Below are 16,802 nucleotides of genomic sequence, written 5' to 3'. Positions count from 1 at the left end.
AACATAATAACAGAGAATATCTGTTCAGCACACCACACCTAGACCCGGAGTTATAGAAGAAATACACAAAAACGTCTGTATGGAGGGGGATAAAGACGCATGAAGAGCAACCAAGGAGTGATCCTTCTTCTGGGATAGAAAGACAAGTAATATAGATCGAAGTAGCAGATTCAACACAGGTTTTACACGCATAGAGAGTGTCCACTTCATCGGGCCAGGCAATAACTCCTCCCTCCATGAATGTTCTGAAGTTTTTTGGTTCAAACTGTTTTGAGAAAGGTTCTGCAGTAAATCCACTTTATGCTCACTTAGAACCAAATAAATGTAGATATAAAATACTGTGTAACTAACAACACAAGTAACGGGTGGATTTTAGCAGTTTTGGCTAATTATGTTATTGCCAAAACTGCCAAAACACAATTAAGAAAAGTCTATGTGTGCAATTATAAATAAAAGAGCATTTGTCTTATTTAGTTAGAGCAGAACAAGCATGTGGACATACATGTGCTTAACTTTCTGGATTAAATGATTACAGATGATGAGTTGACAAGGAACACCTTAGTGTTTTAACTCTCGTCTTAAACTGAGAGAAAGACCTAAAACTGGAGGTGAATGTCTTCAGTCCTTCACTCCATGAAACCAATTCGAATTATGTTTGTCCGACACCTTTGATTAAATTGTACCAACTCATTTGCATATCTGTGGCTCAACGGCTTCACACGCCTCAGATACTTTGTATTAATTTTTTCTAAATCATTTCTCACTGTATATAAATAAGTCTCATGACATAATCAGGTTCATACTTGTATTTTGGTTTTCTATTAGAACGTATTTAAATGCTCTGATGTAAAGAAATCTTTCTCATACAGTCTGAACATACTTGTATCCCCCCCCCCGCCCACATCTAAAACGCTCCATTTTAACACCTGTCTCTTTATGCCCCCCCCAACTGAAAAAGCCAAGTCTAATCTGATCATTCAATGTTTGTCAATATGAGACCTTTAACAGTAATAAGGTCATAATGTAATTTCAATTTAATTTAAAACAATTTAATCTAAACTGCACAAAACTACACTCAAATTTTGAAAGGCTGTGCTACCATGCGTCCTTCCTACTTTTAAACACTGAACAGCTTTTCTGGCCTCCCCACCCAGACAGTCCCGGGCAGCCTTGTGATTCAGACTTCCTATTCCGCCTCTTTAACCTCTAAACAAACACCACCATAATGAAGAGAGCAAAACTCCCCTCCCATATCCTTTTCCTACAAGATGTCAAGCATAAACACCACTGAAGTGTGAAGGGGTGGGGGGTGGGGGGTAATTGACTCATCTGCTACTGGGTCTAATTGATTTGAGCGTTAATCTGGTGTCTCCAGACTAAGAGCTGGGCTAATATGTGAGGGGACTGGAGAGAGTCCAGCTCCGCCCGGGGCTGTTGACGGCTGCAGGGAGGATTGGAGCAGATTAAGAGAGATTTCTGAGCATCCTGCAAGGACAACCCGGCTGAACTGTTGATCTGTTTGTCTGTCGAAGCAACAAGACAGGGTCAAGGTCTGGGGAAAGTCCTGCATGCAAATGCGGATGCAGTTACATTAAAGAGATTTGTTGTTGACAGTGTTAACCGGGGTTGTGGTCAAGTCCACTTTTGGCAAGTTCAAGATTAGGACTAGTCGAGAGACCGAGTCAAGACAGAGTAAAGAAAAAAAAAAAGTTTGAGTGGAAGTCAAGATTGAGTCTAAATGAGACAGTCAAGACAGAGAAAGAAAGGATCAAATTAGGCCACATATTATATTATTTACTGTAAGTATAGCGATCCAAGTCCAAGAGCATTTGGGGTCCTTGAAGGCTTCCATGTAGTGGCTGAGTCCAGCAGCGGCCCTGGTTCGAATCTGACCATCCCCCCCATCTCTCTCCCCCTTTCATGTGTATCCACTGTCACTATAATAAATGGAAAAGCCCCAAAAACTAATGTTATAGAGAGAAAATTGGATGACTAAACCTATGAAAGGCCCCAGGATCACACAGAAGACCTGTTTGGAAAGGCCCAGATTGAGGCTATCATGTTAAACAATCAGAACTACGCCTGCTTAAATTAATGTGGAAATATTGAGCATGTGTAACTTGATTTATGGATTCATAATTATTTATTTATCTTACAATGTAAATCCAGCACAAAATAAGGTCAACAGTTAATCTATGTTTTCCTTCTCTGTAAACAGCACATGCAAATACCTCCTGCAGGAATATCTTTTTCCTATAGAAAACTTCAGTCTTTATGTCAGACACATTTACGTTCAAAGTGATAGAAGTCGCCATATCGAGACTCTCTCCTTGTTTTTTTCGTTGTTTATTATCTGTGTCTGAATGGATCTCCTGTTCGTCTTGGTTCCATCTCTTTAGGCCGTGTATGCTCTGGATTTTAAAACCCAAAAACTGCGTATTTTCTTTCTTGTGTGTTTCTTCTTCTTTTGTTTGGCTCTCAGGGACTTCACTCTTTTCTTCCAGCCTGGCTTGGCCTCAGATGTCTCTGCGTCAATAAGCATGTCAATGTACTCTGAAGTGGAGAGGAGATCTGGCTTCAGCGTTTTCTCTTTAAGTCTATTTAAACACTCGGCCGAGCTCTCTATCAGTTTCACCACCTCCGCCTCCACGCGATTACATTCAGCCTTCAGTTTATCAACCAGTGCCTGGACAGATGGGTTGGCCTCTGTGGATTCTAGGTACTTCTTTTTCAGCTCTGTCACTGTTTTTTTTTCTTTAACCTCTTCATACTCCCACCTGTACTTGTGAGATCCAGTACTAGAATTATCTACTTTAAAAGCCTTCATGACAGTGACTTCAAACTCAAAGTTCTCCTTTCTGGTGATCTCTGCCTCGTGTTTTTCAAGGGTTTCATATGTCTCTTTCAACTCCACAAGCTTGGCTAACTCAACTTTAACCTGTTTCTGCAAATTTTCATACGAACTCTCGAGGTGCTTTCTTTCTCTGAGGACTTCTTTGGTCATTGTCAAGCTTTTGGTGTCTATGGCATCCAAAGCAACAAATAACCTCTTCATGCTTTTTGTCCACATGTTCCAAAACATCTGATCAAAGGCTCTATCTTCATCTTCTCCACTCATGCTATGTGCTGTAGATGAGCTGGTGTCTCTAAACAACACTGAATTGTTGAACGTGAGGTGAACTGGCAGCCCATCTTTTGTTTTAGGACATTTGATACCTGAAGCGTTGATTGCCTCTAGAACTGGTGGTTGCTGTCTGTCTGCGAATGTAACAAGTACCTGGATGTTTTCTGCCACATCTTTGCCCAAGACTGAGAGCACGGAATCAAACACAGACTTCTGTGATGGGGTGAGTCTTGCTACAGCAGCCTGAGCTACAAAACACACAGCGTCAATTTCACCAAGCCCACACTCAGCAGAGAAGAGATTACACAGATGTTCAATGATCTCCTCGTTTCTTTCGAGGCCTCCTGTGTCTTCAAAACCTGGAGTGTCAACAATGGTCAGCGAGTAGTTGATTTTAAAACCCTCCTGGTGGTTGATTTTGTACACAGTGATTTCAGAGGTCTGAATTTCAGCAAGCGATCTCGTCTGATCGTCATCAATTAACTTGAATCTAAAATGGTCCATCCACTCTACGCCAACAATGTAGTTGATCATTGCATTGATCAGAGTGGATATTCCTGATCCTCTCATGCCGAACAGCATTATAGTGCAATTTTGCCTCATGCTCTCTTTGCCAAAACTGAAACTCTGGCATCCCTCGATGTCCATATCTTCTTCTTTTGTCAGAGTCAGTTTATAAACTGAGGGGGATTCAGAATTGATTTTTTTGCTTGAACTTTTAAGGAATTCTGCTAGTGTAAAAATATTTGTGCAGACATTAACACCGATGCTTTCTTTGCTTCTGCCAGCCTCACCGCAATCACATCTGACCCTGACAACATATTCTGTCTCTGACTCAAGCTCTGAAATGATCGCCTTTTCAGCTACTGCCATAGTTTGGTTCCATTGGAGATCTTCCTCATTCAGCTCGCTGTTTGTTTTGGCGTACTCCACGATGTACCTCAAAATGTGGACATCTTCTCCAAGCACGGCAGGTTTCTCCCAGCTAACTGATATCTCTCTTGAGTTTGGTTGAACTTGAGGTTTTTCAGGAGGGTAGCAAGGTAAGGTTTTAATGGGAAAACTGACTTCATTGGCTGGCCCAACACCTGCTGAGGTCACTGCTCTGCATCTGAACATATACTCTGTGTTAGGACTAAGATCGCTCACCGTGACTTCTTTTTGGGCTTTTGATGCTGTCTTCTGTTTCCATCCAACCTCTCTACTGACACAGTACTCAACAGAGTAGGACACAATGTTCTGTGCTCCAAATCTGGGTTGAGAAATTTTCAATGTCACACCGCTGTGGCTTATATCACTTACTGTCACTGTTTCAGGCTTCGAAGGAGGCTCAAAGTTCTCATTGACAGAAAAGCCACCTTTATAAAGCAAGATGCTTGAACCTTTCTGTGTCTCACTTGTTGAACCCACTGCCAGGAACTTAACGTTCCTGTTCTCCTTGTTGGACTCTGCAAAGTCACTGAAGAGCTTTGCCTCTTGCCTCATTTTTTCTGCTACTTCTTTTGAGGCGTACCATTGTTCCTTCTCTACATCTTGAGTATGTGCATCTTGAGGGTCTTCTGGTATTTGTTTTAAGTAGTTTGATAAGGCGGAGAGGTACGGTTCAGCACTTCCTAGTGAGGTGAACACAAAACACACAGCATGCTCTGCACTGAGAACTTCTTTGTACAGATGATTTTGAGAGGGGATGATCTTGGCGTTTGTCATCATTTTGGTGAAAGACATCAATGTGTCAACTTCTCTTTCTTTACAGTCCATCCACTCGTTCAGGTTTTGGCTGTTAAAAGGCGAATAATGTCTCTTTTTCAGGATCTCTGCGAGCACAGTCTCCATTTCTCCTCCACCTCGGATTGACGGAAGTTTCTTTGCCAACGTTCGTTGGAACTCCAGCTTGAACTCGGAGCACATTCCTTTGAATGTTTTAAGCTTTTTGCCAATCTGTGGGAACTGCTGTGCAGCTGTGCTTCTCAATGCATCACTGTACTTCATTTCCAGCTCACTAAGATCCTCCAGGACACTCTGTAATTCTTGAACTAATCTTGTACTTATCTGACGGACAAGTTTAGCAGCAGAAGGATCTAAACTTGTTAGTGGCAACAGCCAGACTTTCATTGGTACCGCGTTTTCCCCTTTGTCTCCTAACAATTTTGGCAGGCTTTGGTAGACGTCTACTGCATCCTGAAAGGACACAGGATTCTTTTCAAGAGAAAAGTCTCCAAAGAATCTGCAGGAGAATTTCTCAGCATTTTCTTTTTCCTTGTCTTCCATTTTCAGAGAACCTTTCCCTCCTATGTCAACGCTGGGAATCTTTTTGATCATCATCTTTAACTTGCCCTGAATGTCTTGATGACTTTCCTTTTCAGACACATCACGGTCAAATACAAAGAAGGCTTGTGCCCCATAAAGAATAGCTGTGACCACATGTGTTGCTAATCCTTGATCAAAGACATATGGATGCTTCACATTGCCTCTTCCAAGATGATCCATCGACAGTTCCTTGACCTTTGTGGTAGCTTTGTACTTCAGTGTTACTCTGGCCTGATTTTTGGAAGTCTTACTGTCATTCAAGTATTTGGCCGATCCTCCAACCTCTACCAGTCCACCTAAAAAACTTGCCTTCAACGATGTTTCAACATTAAGTGCTAACGATTTGTCCTCAATTGATTCAGATGCAACGATCTCAAAATCATTATAGTTCTGAGGTCTTTCTCCAATATTACTTTTCAGGTCATCATGGTCCCACAGTGTCATTCCTGCAAACAAAGAACAAACAAATCAAGTTTGGCTTCCATAACCAGTCAGACGGGAGAAGGTGTTGAGGTTTGGATGCCTTAATTAAGTATCTTAAACATCTGAATCCTTACCAGGGACCAGTGAGTCTTTGCGGCAGTCGTACAACATCCCAAGGCCAAAAGGCCGGCCGAGTGCCGCCACCTCCATCGTCCCACTGGCTTCAGAGTCCATCTCTCGGTCTGAACGGGACAAAAGGGACAACAGCTTGTTTGTTCAGTTCTGACTACTCAACCGCATCTTCACTTTAATTTGACCTCATTTGGGTTTATATTTATGTACAGAATGTCATAAACCGAGCAACACAGTTTGACTTTGCATTAAATCAGCTGTAATGGAAATTTAAACAATATTTTATGAAATGACATGTTTTTGTGTCTCTGGTAGTGAATAAGTTGAATCTGCAGCTCCACTTTACAAAGCTTTACTAGATGGCAACTTCTGTCTATATTTTCATCAACAAGGCCACCTAAAGATACTGTAGGTTCATTAGTTGTTGTGTTGTTTTTTATTTATACATATATCTATTTATGTATTCATAAAACTTTACAAAATACCTGTATGTTGTTCTGCTTCTTTTTATGTTCATATAGCAGCTTGATAGCTGCAGTGCCGGTGCTGCTGTCCCGATTAAAACATGTACAATGCTTCCCTCTGGTGGCGGATACAACACTCAAACCCTTCCTTCTACTTCAACTTCTGCTGCTTCTGCTACTACTGGTCAAGTCCTACCAACTCTATCTGTACAGCTTGTTAATGAAGGTTTCATTTTCAGTACATTTTTCAGCATAAGTATCCAATAGCTGACATTATGGGACTGGTAAATGAAATAAGCAACAAACTCAACATTTTGAGTTTTATTGAAATATATTAACAATGGGTCTTGTTTACGTTGCAGGTGGTTTTGATTGGAGGCCAGCCCTGTCAAGAGAACCACATGCACTCAGTTTACTAGCTTGAATACCTAAATACGCGCAGTATGGTATAATCTTCGCTTGATTAACTGAATGCAGGTTAACTGTAAAACATTTGTCACTCACCTGTGTTGTGTCTGGTCTAAAAGAGTCCCCAGGTTATCAAGCCCCATTTTAAAGGTTCAGGGAGATACCATGTCTCAATTAGTGACGGGGTGTTTGAGTTCTGTGATTAGTTGTTCAGGCTAACAATGTTTGATTGTACTAGTTAACATAATGCAAAGTAAATTGAGAATAGGGAAGTAGTTTGTCCAATTGTCAGTGGCAAGCTTTAGAAGGCTACAATTTTCCATCTGGCGCTGCTGCTGTCAGGACCACATGCTGCCTGTTGTCCTCAGTTTTTTATGTGGCTTCCATTTTGTGTTAAATAATTGTTGGTGAAATAAACACCTGTTTGGTCTGTACCGTACCTCTGCCTCTAGTCTCCTGCTGTAAATATCCAACCGCTACACGGCAATTCTAACAGGGTTAACATCACAAACAATATAACAGTGACAATAATAAGTCCACAATACAGAACAAGACTTCAACAAAATCACGGCAAAACCATTGAGTATGGAAAAGCCACCAACTAGAAAATGCCTTTCCTGCAAAAAAAGCTTGTGAATGCCAAAAAGGTAAATTGATAAAGCCTAACTTTATTGCGTAAGAAGAAGGTGAAGTTGTGAGAATAAATGGAAAAGTGGCAATGGTTTTAATTAGTATAAATTTAATTAATCCATAGGGATTCATAGTATAATATGTCAAAAATAACTATAGTATGTTGGAAAAAAGTGATAGTATAGTATGTCAAAGAAAGTCTGAAAGAACAAACTCCAAAAGCTTGGACTAGGACTCAAACCCGGGTCAGAGTGTGCAGTGCCTAACTGCTAGTGGTAGCTGATCTTACCATTGAGACACTGTGCCTCCACATAAAATATAATACAGTTATAGCATCAAATGTCCAGAAAAATATCAGAAAGTCATAGTTTGGTGTATGGATAAAAGCATTACATGTCAAAAGAATGACAAAAAAGACATAGTATGTCCTGTATGTTGAAAAAAGTCATATTAGTATGTTGAAAAAGCAATTTAAAAGTCATGGTATGGTATGTCAAAAAAAAAAGAAGAGAATGCCAGGACTGGGAATTGAACTCGGCTCAGGATGTGCAATGGCTACTTATTGAGTGCCTTTTCACACAGGCTTAACCCCTGAGCCACTGTGACCTTAGAGGATCATTGAAAGCATTTATAGAATCGTACATTTAAAATAGCCATTCAAAAGTCGTAGTGTGGTATGTCAAAAAAGACTACGTGTAGAATGTCGAAAAAGCCATTTCAAAGTAACAGCATTGTATGTCAAAAAAAGAAAGTTATGAAAAGAGTCAGCCAGAAGTGGGAATCAAACATGGGTCAGAGTCAGCAGCAACAGCTTGGAGGTGGCACAGGCTTAAGCCACAAGCCACTGTGGTACCAAAGACATCGTGTTAAAGAACAGTTAAAGCATCGTATGTAAAAAAAGCCATTGACTAATTATAGTATAGTATCTGGACAAAAGTAATAGTAATAGTAAAAGGCATAGTATGTGATGAAAAAGTTTTTCAGGCTTAAAAAAAGTAGCCAGAGGTACGTACTGTGTATCTCTTAAGACCAGGTTAAAAGCATCAGCGTGGCCTCCGTCAGGTTTTAGATTATTTCATGGCTAGATAAATGCATTCCATGATATTAAAGGGTTCAATTGATTATCACTTACGTATTGAAAGTGTTGCACATTTAAGATGTTTAAATGGATTATGCTTGTATAGGTTTTTAAAGAGAAACAAAAAGAAAAGACAAGGTTGATGAAGGTGAAGTTCTTTCTTTGTCTTTAGATCTGTCTATCCGCCCAGGAGATGGTCCAGTGGGGAAGTACACCGAGCAACAACCAGAAGACGCGGGTTCAAACCCCGCATGAGGTATGCCACACAGGAGTGTTTGAGAAAAATGAATGTGGTTTAATTTGTGTAAATCTTCTTCAATTACGAATTTCCATCAACAATTTCAACTTACGAATTTCCATCAACAACTTCAACTTGCGAATTTACGAATTTCCTTCAACAACCTCAACTTACGAATTTCCATCAACAACTTCAACTTGCGAATTTACGAATTTCCAACAACTTCAACTTGCGAATTTACGAATTTCCATCAACAACTTCAACTTGCGAATTTACGAACTTCCATCTTCAACTTACGAATTTCCAGCAAAAATGTCCACATTTGCAATTTTACAAATTTGTAATGTAAAGCCCCTTAACATATACAAAAGAACATCACAGAAACACAGAACACTTTCAACACAGAGAGAGATATGATTAATATTAAAGAGACTGTTCTTCTCCGAGAAGTTCTCCCAGAGGTCATTTATGACCTCACAATTACAACTTATATCAACGTTTATAGTGGTGGCGCCCTCTAGTGGCAGAGAAGTCATGACAGGATCAAGCAGGAAGTAAGGGGACTGACTGGCTTCACTGGAGTGTTCCCTTGTGTAAGTGTGTTTTTCAGCAGTGAAAAATTCAGTGTGCTGTATAATTTACTTAGTTCTGACTCTAAAAATTCTAATAAGGCGAGCCCCTAGAACAAAGATTTAGACCAGAGAGAGAGGGACAGCATTTGGAGCATCACACAACGTATCAGACAGGTACACAATGAGGGTGGGGAGTGTCAGAGAATTACTATAAAAGGTCAATGTGTGATAAGGAGAGAGATAGAGGCTGTGGACACTAGTATTCTTAATTTTAAGGTTCTGGAACGTATTCAGAGTTAGATCATAATGTTTGTTTTGGCGACAGCGCCATCTTCCTAAGTCTCTGCTGAGAATGTAGAACCTTAATAGTGTGATTAGAGAAAGCTAGATCGTGCTTTGATCATAACATGAACAATGCTTTCATCATTGTGACCACTTTGACTATGCCTTAAAAGAGCTCCAAGACATTCTCTTTATTGGAGATTCTGAGTATGAAGAAAGGACAGAGACATTGAGAGACAATTGAGGACAAGAGACAGCAAATGAGGAGAAAGATACCATATCATTTTGATATGATATGATAACAACCTCAAAGTACAGCGTGCTTGGGAAAGTCTGGAAGAACATGCTTACTCTACAAAATAAAAGCCGAACCCAGCCCGGAGACTGAACCAGGTGAGAGTCTGCAGTGCCTACTTTCCGTTGCTAGCCACCCCCCCAATAGCTCAGGTTGAAAATAGCCATAGCATAGTACGTTGAAAAATGTAATTAAAAAAAAAATTCATAGTATAGTAAGTCAAACAATTATCAAAAAAAGTCATAGTACAGTATTTCGAAAGAAGTGAAAAAAAGCCATAGTATGCTTTCTGAATGAGGACAGTCTGCAAATGGACATGATTTTTGTTTTAGGACACTAATATGACTCTGTCCTTTAAACATTTAAATGCAAATTAAACCCACCTCAGAAGAGACAGTTAACTAAGAAATCCTCTCCTTTCTGTAGAGTTGAGTTTGGTGCCACCACAACAAACGGCATCAGGACCTCCCTTTGGTGAACTGAACAGGACAGACAGGACAGACAACATTCAACACAACAGACATGAGAACACCGGCTCACTCACAGAGGGCGTTACCTCACAGTGAGTCATTTCTAACAACGCTCCAAGCTTTATGAATTAAACTGAAAGATTTATCAATGAATATTTTAAATGGCCTGTATCTTAACAATTACCTTTAACTCCTGGAGAAAGAGCATTCAAATGTATTGTATAACAAACTAATTTACTAAATCAAAATCAATTTTTCAATTCAAGGAAACAGGTTGGAAAAAGTCAGGAAATTAACTTAAATTTCTATGCCACGGTTTTCTACATGTACCAAAGTCAGATTCTGGTTTCAACAAATTTCCCCCAGATATTTAGCTTAGTCTGAGGGTACTCACCGGCTGTTGGCAGAGATTCTGCTGTTTTGTTGACAAAAACCTGACGGATTCTGTTCATTTTTTCTTCTTCAGAGAGAAACACGGGGACTTGTCTCGACAGCAGCACTGCTGTCTCTGATACTGACTCTCAGTCATCGGAGGATGACTGATGACGTTGGAGCTTTACTCTCAACAGGAGAGTCAACTTTCAATTCAACAGACATGAACACAAAGCAAAGCAAAGAGGGTGTTTCCTCACAGAGAGAGGCTATTTAAAAAAACAATGATTGTGTGCTTCATTAAACACAAAATCCCAACAAGTACATAATAAAAGCTTATGGCATTGCCATTAGAATTACATATAGCTAAGCAATAAGAGGGGAGCTGTGCAACCCGTTCTCGCTCCAAACTCTTAACATATGGACGCTTGGTCAGTGGCTGTCGGCGTCAGATCCGACGCTCTAAGCCCCCCTGAGTGTGTGTATGGAACGCACCGGGCAGAGCGGCAGCTCCACGGCGCGGGAAGAGGATGTTGTATTGAGAGCATTAATGGTAGTGACTAGTACGAAAATACACGATACTGTACCCCTGTCAGGGAAATGTTCATTTTATAAAGCCACCCACAATCTTTTCCTAAACCCAATTGTTGTGTTCTTGTCCCATTCTTCTAGTCCTTAAGCCAACTGTCCCATTCTTCTTTTCCTAAACCCTACTGTCCTGTTCTTGTGGTGTCAAGTAAACATGCGTATTCTAAGCCCACCCACAGTCTTTTAAAAGGCATCAAAAGGGACGCCAACAGTCCCAACCCAGCGAGTTTACATATAGCGAATTTATATATGACGCCAAAGAAGACTTTTAGCAGCAATAAAGTTTTCTCAGATGAGATAACTGAAGAGAAACTAAAGAAATTGAACAAAGAGATGGAGGGAGCAACGTTTAGCGTCTAGTTAATCATTCTAAAGACTACGACAGAGAAAGTAGGCTCACTTTGTTCAGCAGATGTGTAACAGGCTTTAGTCCACAGCTGTTTAGTATGTTGTTGTCACTTTGAAATTAGAAAGGCAGTGAGTTCTGTTTGATTTCAGTTAACCAGCCAATATTTGAATGTAGTGTTACCTGTAGGCTATCTGAACAAGTGCCTTAAACTCCTTGCTAGAGTATACATGTATGGGCTTTAACAAATACATTTAACAACCCAAATTTTTTTTTTTTATTACAGGAAACAGGTTCAAAAAATGAGTGAATTAACTTAAACTGAGACTAGCTGTGACTGTGATGTAAAAAAGGTCAGTTTGTGGTTTTAACTCAAGTTGATCAGTTATGTATGATGGATTATGTGAAAGAGTGGCTAAATGGTAAGATTTATCTTAATTCTCTCCTAACCCTCTAAAGAACAAAAGACGCACCAGTGAGTCCCAGTGATGTTTAACAAACATTTAGAAGGATTAAATGTCTCTGTAATAAAACTAATTGTTATTGCAAGTCATGAACAAAACCACAGTAGTGCACGGATCCCTCTGGAGGAAAATCCGTATGATCCTGCAGCAGATGTTATTTAACCCTCAGTGCACTACTGCCATCATGTGTTTACACGGGAAAACACACTCAGGGTGCATGTTCCAATGTCTGCATCTGGTTTCTCAACTATTTCTAATGTGTAATCCATCAGGTGTCTCATCTCTTTCCTTTTGTGAATACAGTGCACTTCCATAGTTTTCTGCCCTTTCATTTCTTTAAAACATTTCAATACACCGCCTTATGTCAATTATTTTATGTGTAATTATACTTTATATCACATTCTGTGTATCTAACCAATTTTGTCTAATGTATTTCTTTGCCTTATGTAAAGCAGCTGAATTTCCTCAGTATAAAACTGCATTGCCTCGATGGTTTAATTCACTTGATCGCTACAGGGAATATTTACTCCACCATTGAAACAAAACTAGTCCATGCAAACCATACAATTCAATTAATGTGTTTTATGTTGCAAATAGCTTTAGCGATCAGTCATGGAGGAAGAGTTGATAGTTAAGTTTTATTATCGGTTCATCAGTAGTTATGGACATATAATCATCTCTTTACAATACAACGAAAGATCAGAAGAGTTTGACAGACCACTTCAACAGAATCTGAGTTTTTAAAAAAATCAATAAATAAGAGCATAAATAAACCAAATACATGTTTTCAACTTAGATAGCTAGATTCATATGTACTAATATTGTGTCTGCATGCATCATGAAACACCCTCGACCATTTTCAGTACAAACACAAGAGATCTGTCGCAGGTACGAGTGGAGAGTTAATGTACAGAATGAGTCTATGAGGCTACTAGACCGTACTGAGGAAAGGCCCGACATAGAAAACAGGAGACTCAGGAAGCACTTTATAGAGACCTCACACACACACACACACACGCGCACACACACGCACACACACACACACAAAGTGCATCTTCCATAATGGTAATATATACATATGAAATGCATACAAACGTTATAACACACACACACACACACACACACACACAGTTTGAGTAACAGACCACCATGTCTGGGAGACCCTGATTTTATAGACTACATTTCTCATCTTTTCCTGAGGAGCCAGCTCAAGCACACCGTTGGTTGGAGTTACTTGGGTTTTTAGCAGCAGTAGATCCAAGGTTGGTTTCCATGAAAGTCGGAGAGTGCCAATTTTTAAATTTTTAACTCTGACTGTATGATTATTTTGTTTACATTGTTTTTGAGCTCTTGACATCAAACCGAGCCAGATGAAAAATCCAACAATGACTACGTTTCCATGCACATAACATATACCCGATGAACAATGCCTCTAAAACCCGAATAATCATAATGGCCAAATGAAGCTTTGAGAACCCTTTTCTCTTTTTTTCTGAGCCCACTAGATGGCGCTCTCTGTTCAAAGTAAAAGGTTAAAGGAATGGCAATTCAGTGTGTTTTCAACCCTTTGTTGAAGAGAGTGCCCCATCTAGTGAGCATGAAGCTTCATTTGGCCATCACTACAGAATAATACCGGAATATCCCACGTCTTAATCAGAAAATGCTATATTCGGTAAAAAGGCCATATTCCGAATATCCAAGCAGAATATGCAGTTTTCAGGACTTGTATCAAATTCTGAATATTGTCATATTCTGAAAAATACAGAATTTTGGTCTACATGTAAGCATACTCAGAGCTGCAGCTTCACCCCAGAATCACACAGACCTATAGGTGTGAAAGCACCGTAAAGCAAACTAGTTTCCAGTTTCCAGTTTCAATTTCAGTTTTCTTTTTTGCCAATTTAAAATGTAAAGTTCATTATACTTGATTATCATAAAATGTGTGTTACCTTTGAAATACAATGAGAACTTTTGGTTTTCCAAAGTAGAATTTTTAGTTCTTTAGTTGCTATTTAATTTAGTCACATGGAAAAAAATTCATCATTTAATTTGGTAAAGTTTTAGTTTCTATATTGGCATCCCTGATCTTCCATAGATTCTACCTTTTCGTTTTCGTGTTTCACATTTGTAATTTTTGACACCACAGCTTCAAAGTGTGGACATTCTCCAACTAACTCTATTCTAATGAGAGTCATCCCAAGTTGATTCCCAATGTGCATGTCTTCCTGTTTTCCCCGGTTCCCATGCGTGTCATGTTGTTACTGTTCCACTGTTCCTCCCAAACACGCAGACAGTAAGCTTGCTACTAAAGAAATGATTCAGTAAACGGTGAAACAAAAACTAAAAACTCTTTCAGCATCTGTATGGCCCTTTCCTCTTGATAAGAAGGATATTTCACATTAATTATGGCTCACTGGCATCATCATTTAAACACAGAGGTAATTAGATCCTGTACAAAATTACATCCCCTCCCCATACACACACATACACAACTAATCTTTACAAAAGAAGAAAATAAACACTGAATACTTTCATCAAAAACACATCATCATCATCATTATCATCATCATAGTAGAATAGTCTGTGAACCGTACTTTTGATTTCCAGTGTTGCTCTGGAGAAATAAATGGCAGTTGTATAAGAGGTTGTCACATTAAATGTTGGCATACGTAGTAATAACAGTATAAATGGCATTATGACAACATGAAGTGCTTCTAAGAAAAATAATCTTGGCCCAAAAGATGTTTCCTTTGTCACTGTTGAAACCAGGTGTGGTTCAGCTGTTGGATATGAAATATGGATTTGGAAAGTCTCCTTACAGCACATTAGAGTTCTGGTCAATAAAGGTGCAGCAGTAACGGACCGCAGCTTCTCATTCGTGTAAACTGAGCGCTGATTTCTTGATTGATAACATCTGCAACCAAATGCCATCTGCTGCTGGAACAGGTGTGTTCACCAGGAGATGTCTGTGTACAAAACGTGTGGAGTCCAAACTTTATAGGAAGTTTGGTGTGTTTTTTAAAAGTTTATTGTTTAGGTTTTGTTTTTGTTTTTTTGCATTGAGGGTGTACTCAAGCAATTTAGTATTGCACTATACATATTTGGGGGGACTCGCAGGAGACTGATTAATCTAGGGTGGTCAGATTTGAAGCAGCAGATTACTCAGATTAGTACTAATGGCTAGATTCATAGCCCTTTGTGTCTACATCGGTCTGATGGATTGGATCTTTCCAATTAAACCAACTGAATCTTGACAAGGCTTGTCTATGTGTCTATTTATCTAATGAAGAAAAACAATTCATTTAAACATCTTGAAATTAGAAAGATGACAACTAGAGTATGAGACCCCATGAGATTATTACAATACTGCACATCAGATTCAGTCTCATTCCGTCGTAGTACTTATAGGGTCTTGTGATACATAGTAAATCTTTGAACACTTCCATAAAGCTCACTATCTCCACTAAATATTGCTTAAGTGTAAATGTACCCTGTAAAATACAAATCATCTTGAAATCCAAGAAGGAGAATGGACAAGAGGATTAAAGCAAAGAGGGAGAAAACATGTTAAAGTTAATTAACAATTAATTTCATTTATAGGCATTTTTTTCCTCTGTAACATAGTGTCTTTCACAGTATTAGCACTTCATAATCCACTTGATGGCTTTCTATGTTAAAAGAAAATTGTGTTTGTTTACAATTTAGATTTTGTAGTTTTGGTCATCAAAAGCTGAATTAGTAAAATACGCAGCCACACCAGCCATCAGACAGTTTTGCAAAAAATCTTAAATTAAGAGTTTTAGAAAACTTGATTAAAACTGGCCTTATCTGCAGTGCCCTGTGTAATTCATGTGACCCAACTGGCAAGTGCAAAATAATCACAACCAAAAAGAATATGTGTCAAAAACAGTGACAATAGATCTTAGTTTGTGAAAAAGCTGAATTTTCTTTTTTAACAACTTTTTCTCTTTCTAACATAGTTCACCGTGGAGAAAGGAAAAACCAGCTGATCATTACATGAAGTTCCCAACTTCAATACAGATCTGATGTAGTGTGGAGACGGAGAGGCAGATGAAAGATTAACAGTGATCATGGCGGGCTCTTCTCCAGAGGGAAGAGAGAGAGAGAGAGAGAGACACTGTGTCTATATTACAACAGCCTGCAGTGTTCATACAGCCACAAGACCTGAAAGTATCACTTGTGAGTGCTGATGTGTTCAGTCTGTGTGAGTGTTGAATCCACATGACAGTCAATGATTGTGTGTTTACTATGTGCGTGTGTAACATTGTCCACCACCTCTGTACATATTAATGTCATGTGTAATATTACAAGACCCAGAGACAAAACCTTCAACATCTACCAAAAGTCAAACTAAGTCCTGGATGATCTGACCAAACCTGTAAGACTGAAATCACTCTGCCACCAAGCTGGTTGTACTAAACATCTGACTCTTTTCTTCTACTATTAGTTAGTAAGTTAGTTAGTTAGTAAACTTGATTTCTGTCTTGAAGAAGACATTATTATGCTTCAAATGAGCTAGTAGAATTGGACATTGAGGGCCAGTTCCCACTTGGAATCATTTAAAAAATTTAGATTCCAATGGAATCGA

At 39.2% G+C, this 16,802-nt stretch overlaps 1 protein-coding gene across 4 annotated transcripts; it reads right to left on the bottom strand.

The window, feature by feature from the left end:
- Positions 1-2,293: 2,293 nt before the first annotated feature.
- On the bottom strand, positions 2,294-10,958 carry LOC117954585. Of its 4 annotated transcripts, none has more exons than XM_034888496.1 (4): positions 10,818-10,958; positions 10,338-10,432; positions 5,989-6,102; positions 2,294-5,877 (listed from the first exon to the last, which is right to left on the bottom strand). In XM_034888496.1, the coding sequence occupies exons 3-4, from the start codon at positions 6,086-6,088 to the stop codon at positions 2,396-2,398; spliced, it is 3,582 nt and encodes a 1,193-aa protein (XP_034744387.1). In that variant the 5' UTR covers positions 6,089-6,102; positions 10,338-10,432; positions 10,818-10,958; the 3' UTR covers positions 2,294-2,395. The 4 variants fall into 4 exon arrangements, with proteins under 4 accessions (XP_034744387.1, XP_034744388.1, XP_034744390.1 ...); XM_034888497.1 differs by having other exon boundaries at positions 5,989-6,096; positions 10,337-10,432; positions 10,818-10,954; XM_034888499.1 differs by having other exon boundaries at positions 5,975-6,096; positions 10,337-10,432; positions 10,818-10,951.
- Positions 10,959-16,802: the final 5,844 nt, after the last annotated feature.

Source organism: Etheostoma cragini, chromosome 12 (assembly GCF_013103735.1).
Source record: "Etheostoma cragini isolate CJK2018 chromosome 12, CSU_Ecrag_1.0, whole genome shotgun sequence".
Taxonomy (NCBI): Eukaryota; Metazoa; Chordata; class Actinopteri; order Perciformes; family Percidae; genus Etheostoma; species Etheostoma cragini.
Note: the sequence above shows the minus strand (reverse complement) of the source record. Positions and strands in the feature narration are given on the sequence as shown.

Excerpts from the sequence above, each read along its gene's own strand:
- LOC117954585 (XM_034888496.1), bottom strand. The coding sequence starts at position 6,088 with ATGGACTCTGAAGCCAGTGGGACGATGGAGGTGGCGGCACTCGGCCGG. Across the intron at positions 5,878-5,988 it reads CAAAGACTCACTGGTCCCTG|GAATGACACTGTGGGACCAT; the intron begins GTAAGGATTCAG and ends CTTTGTTTGCAG.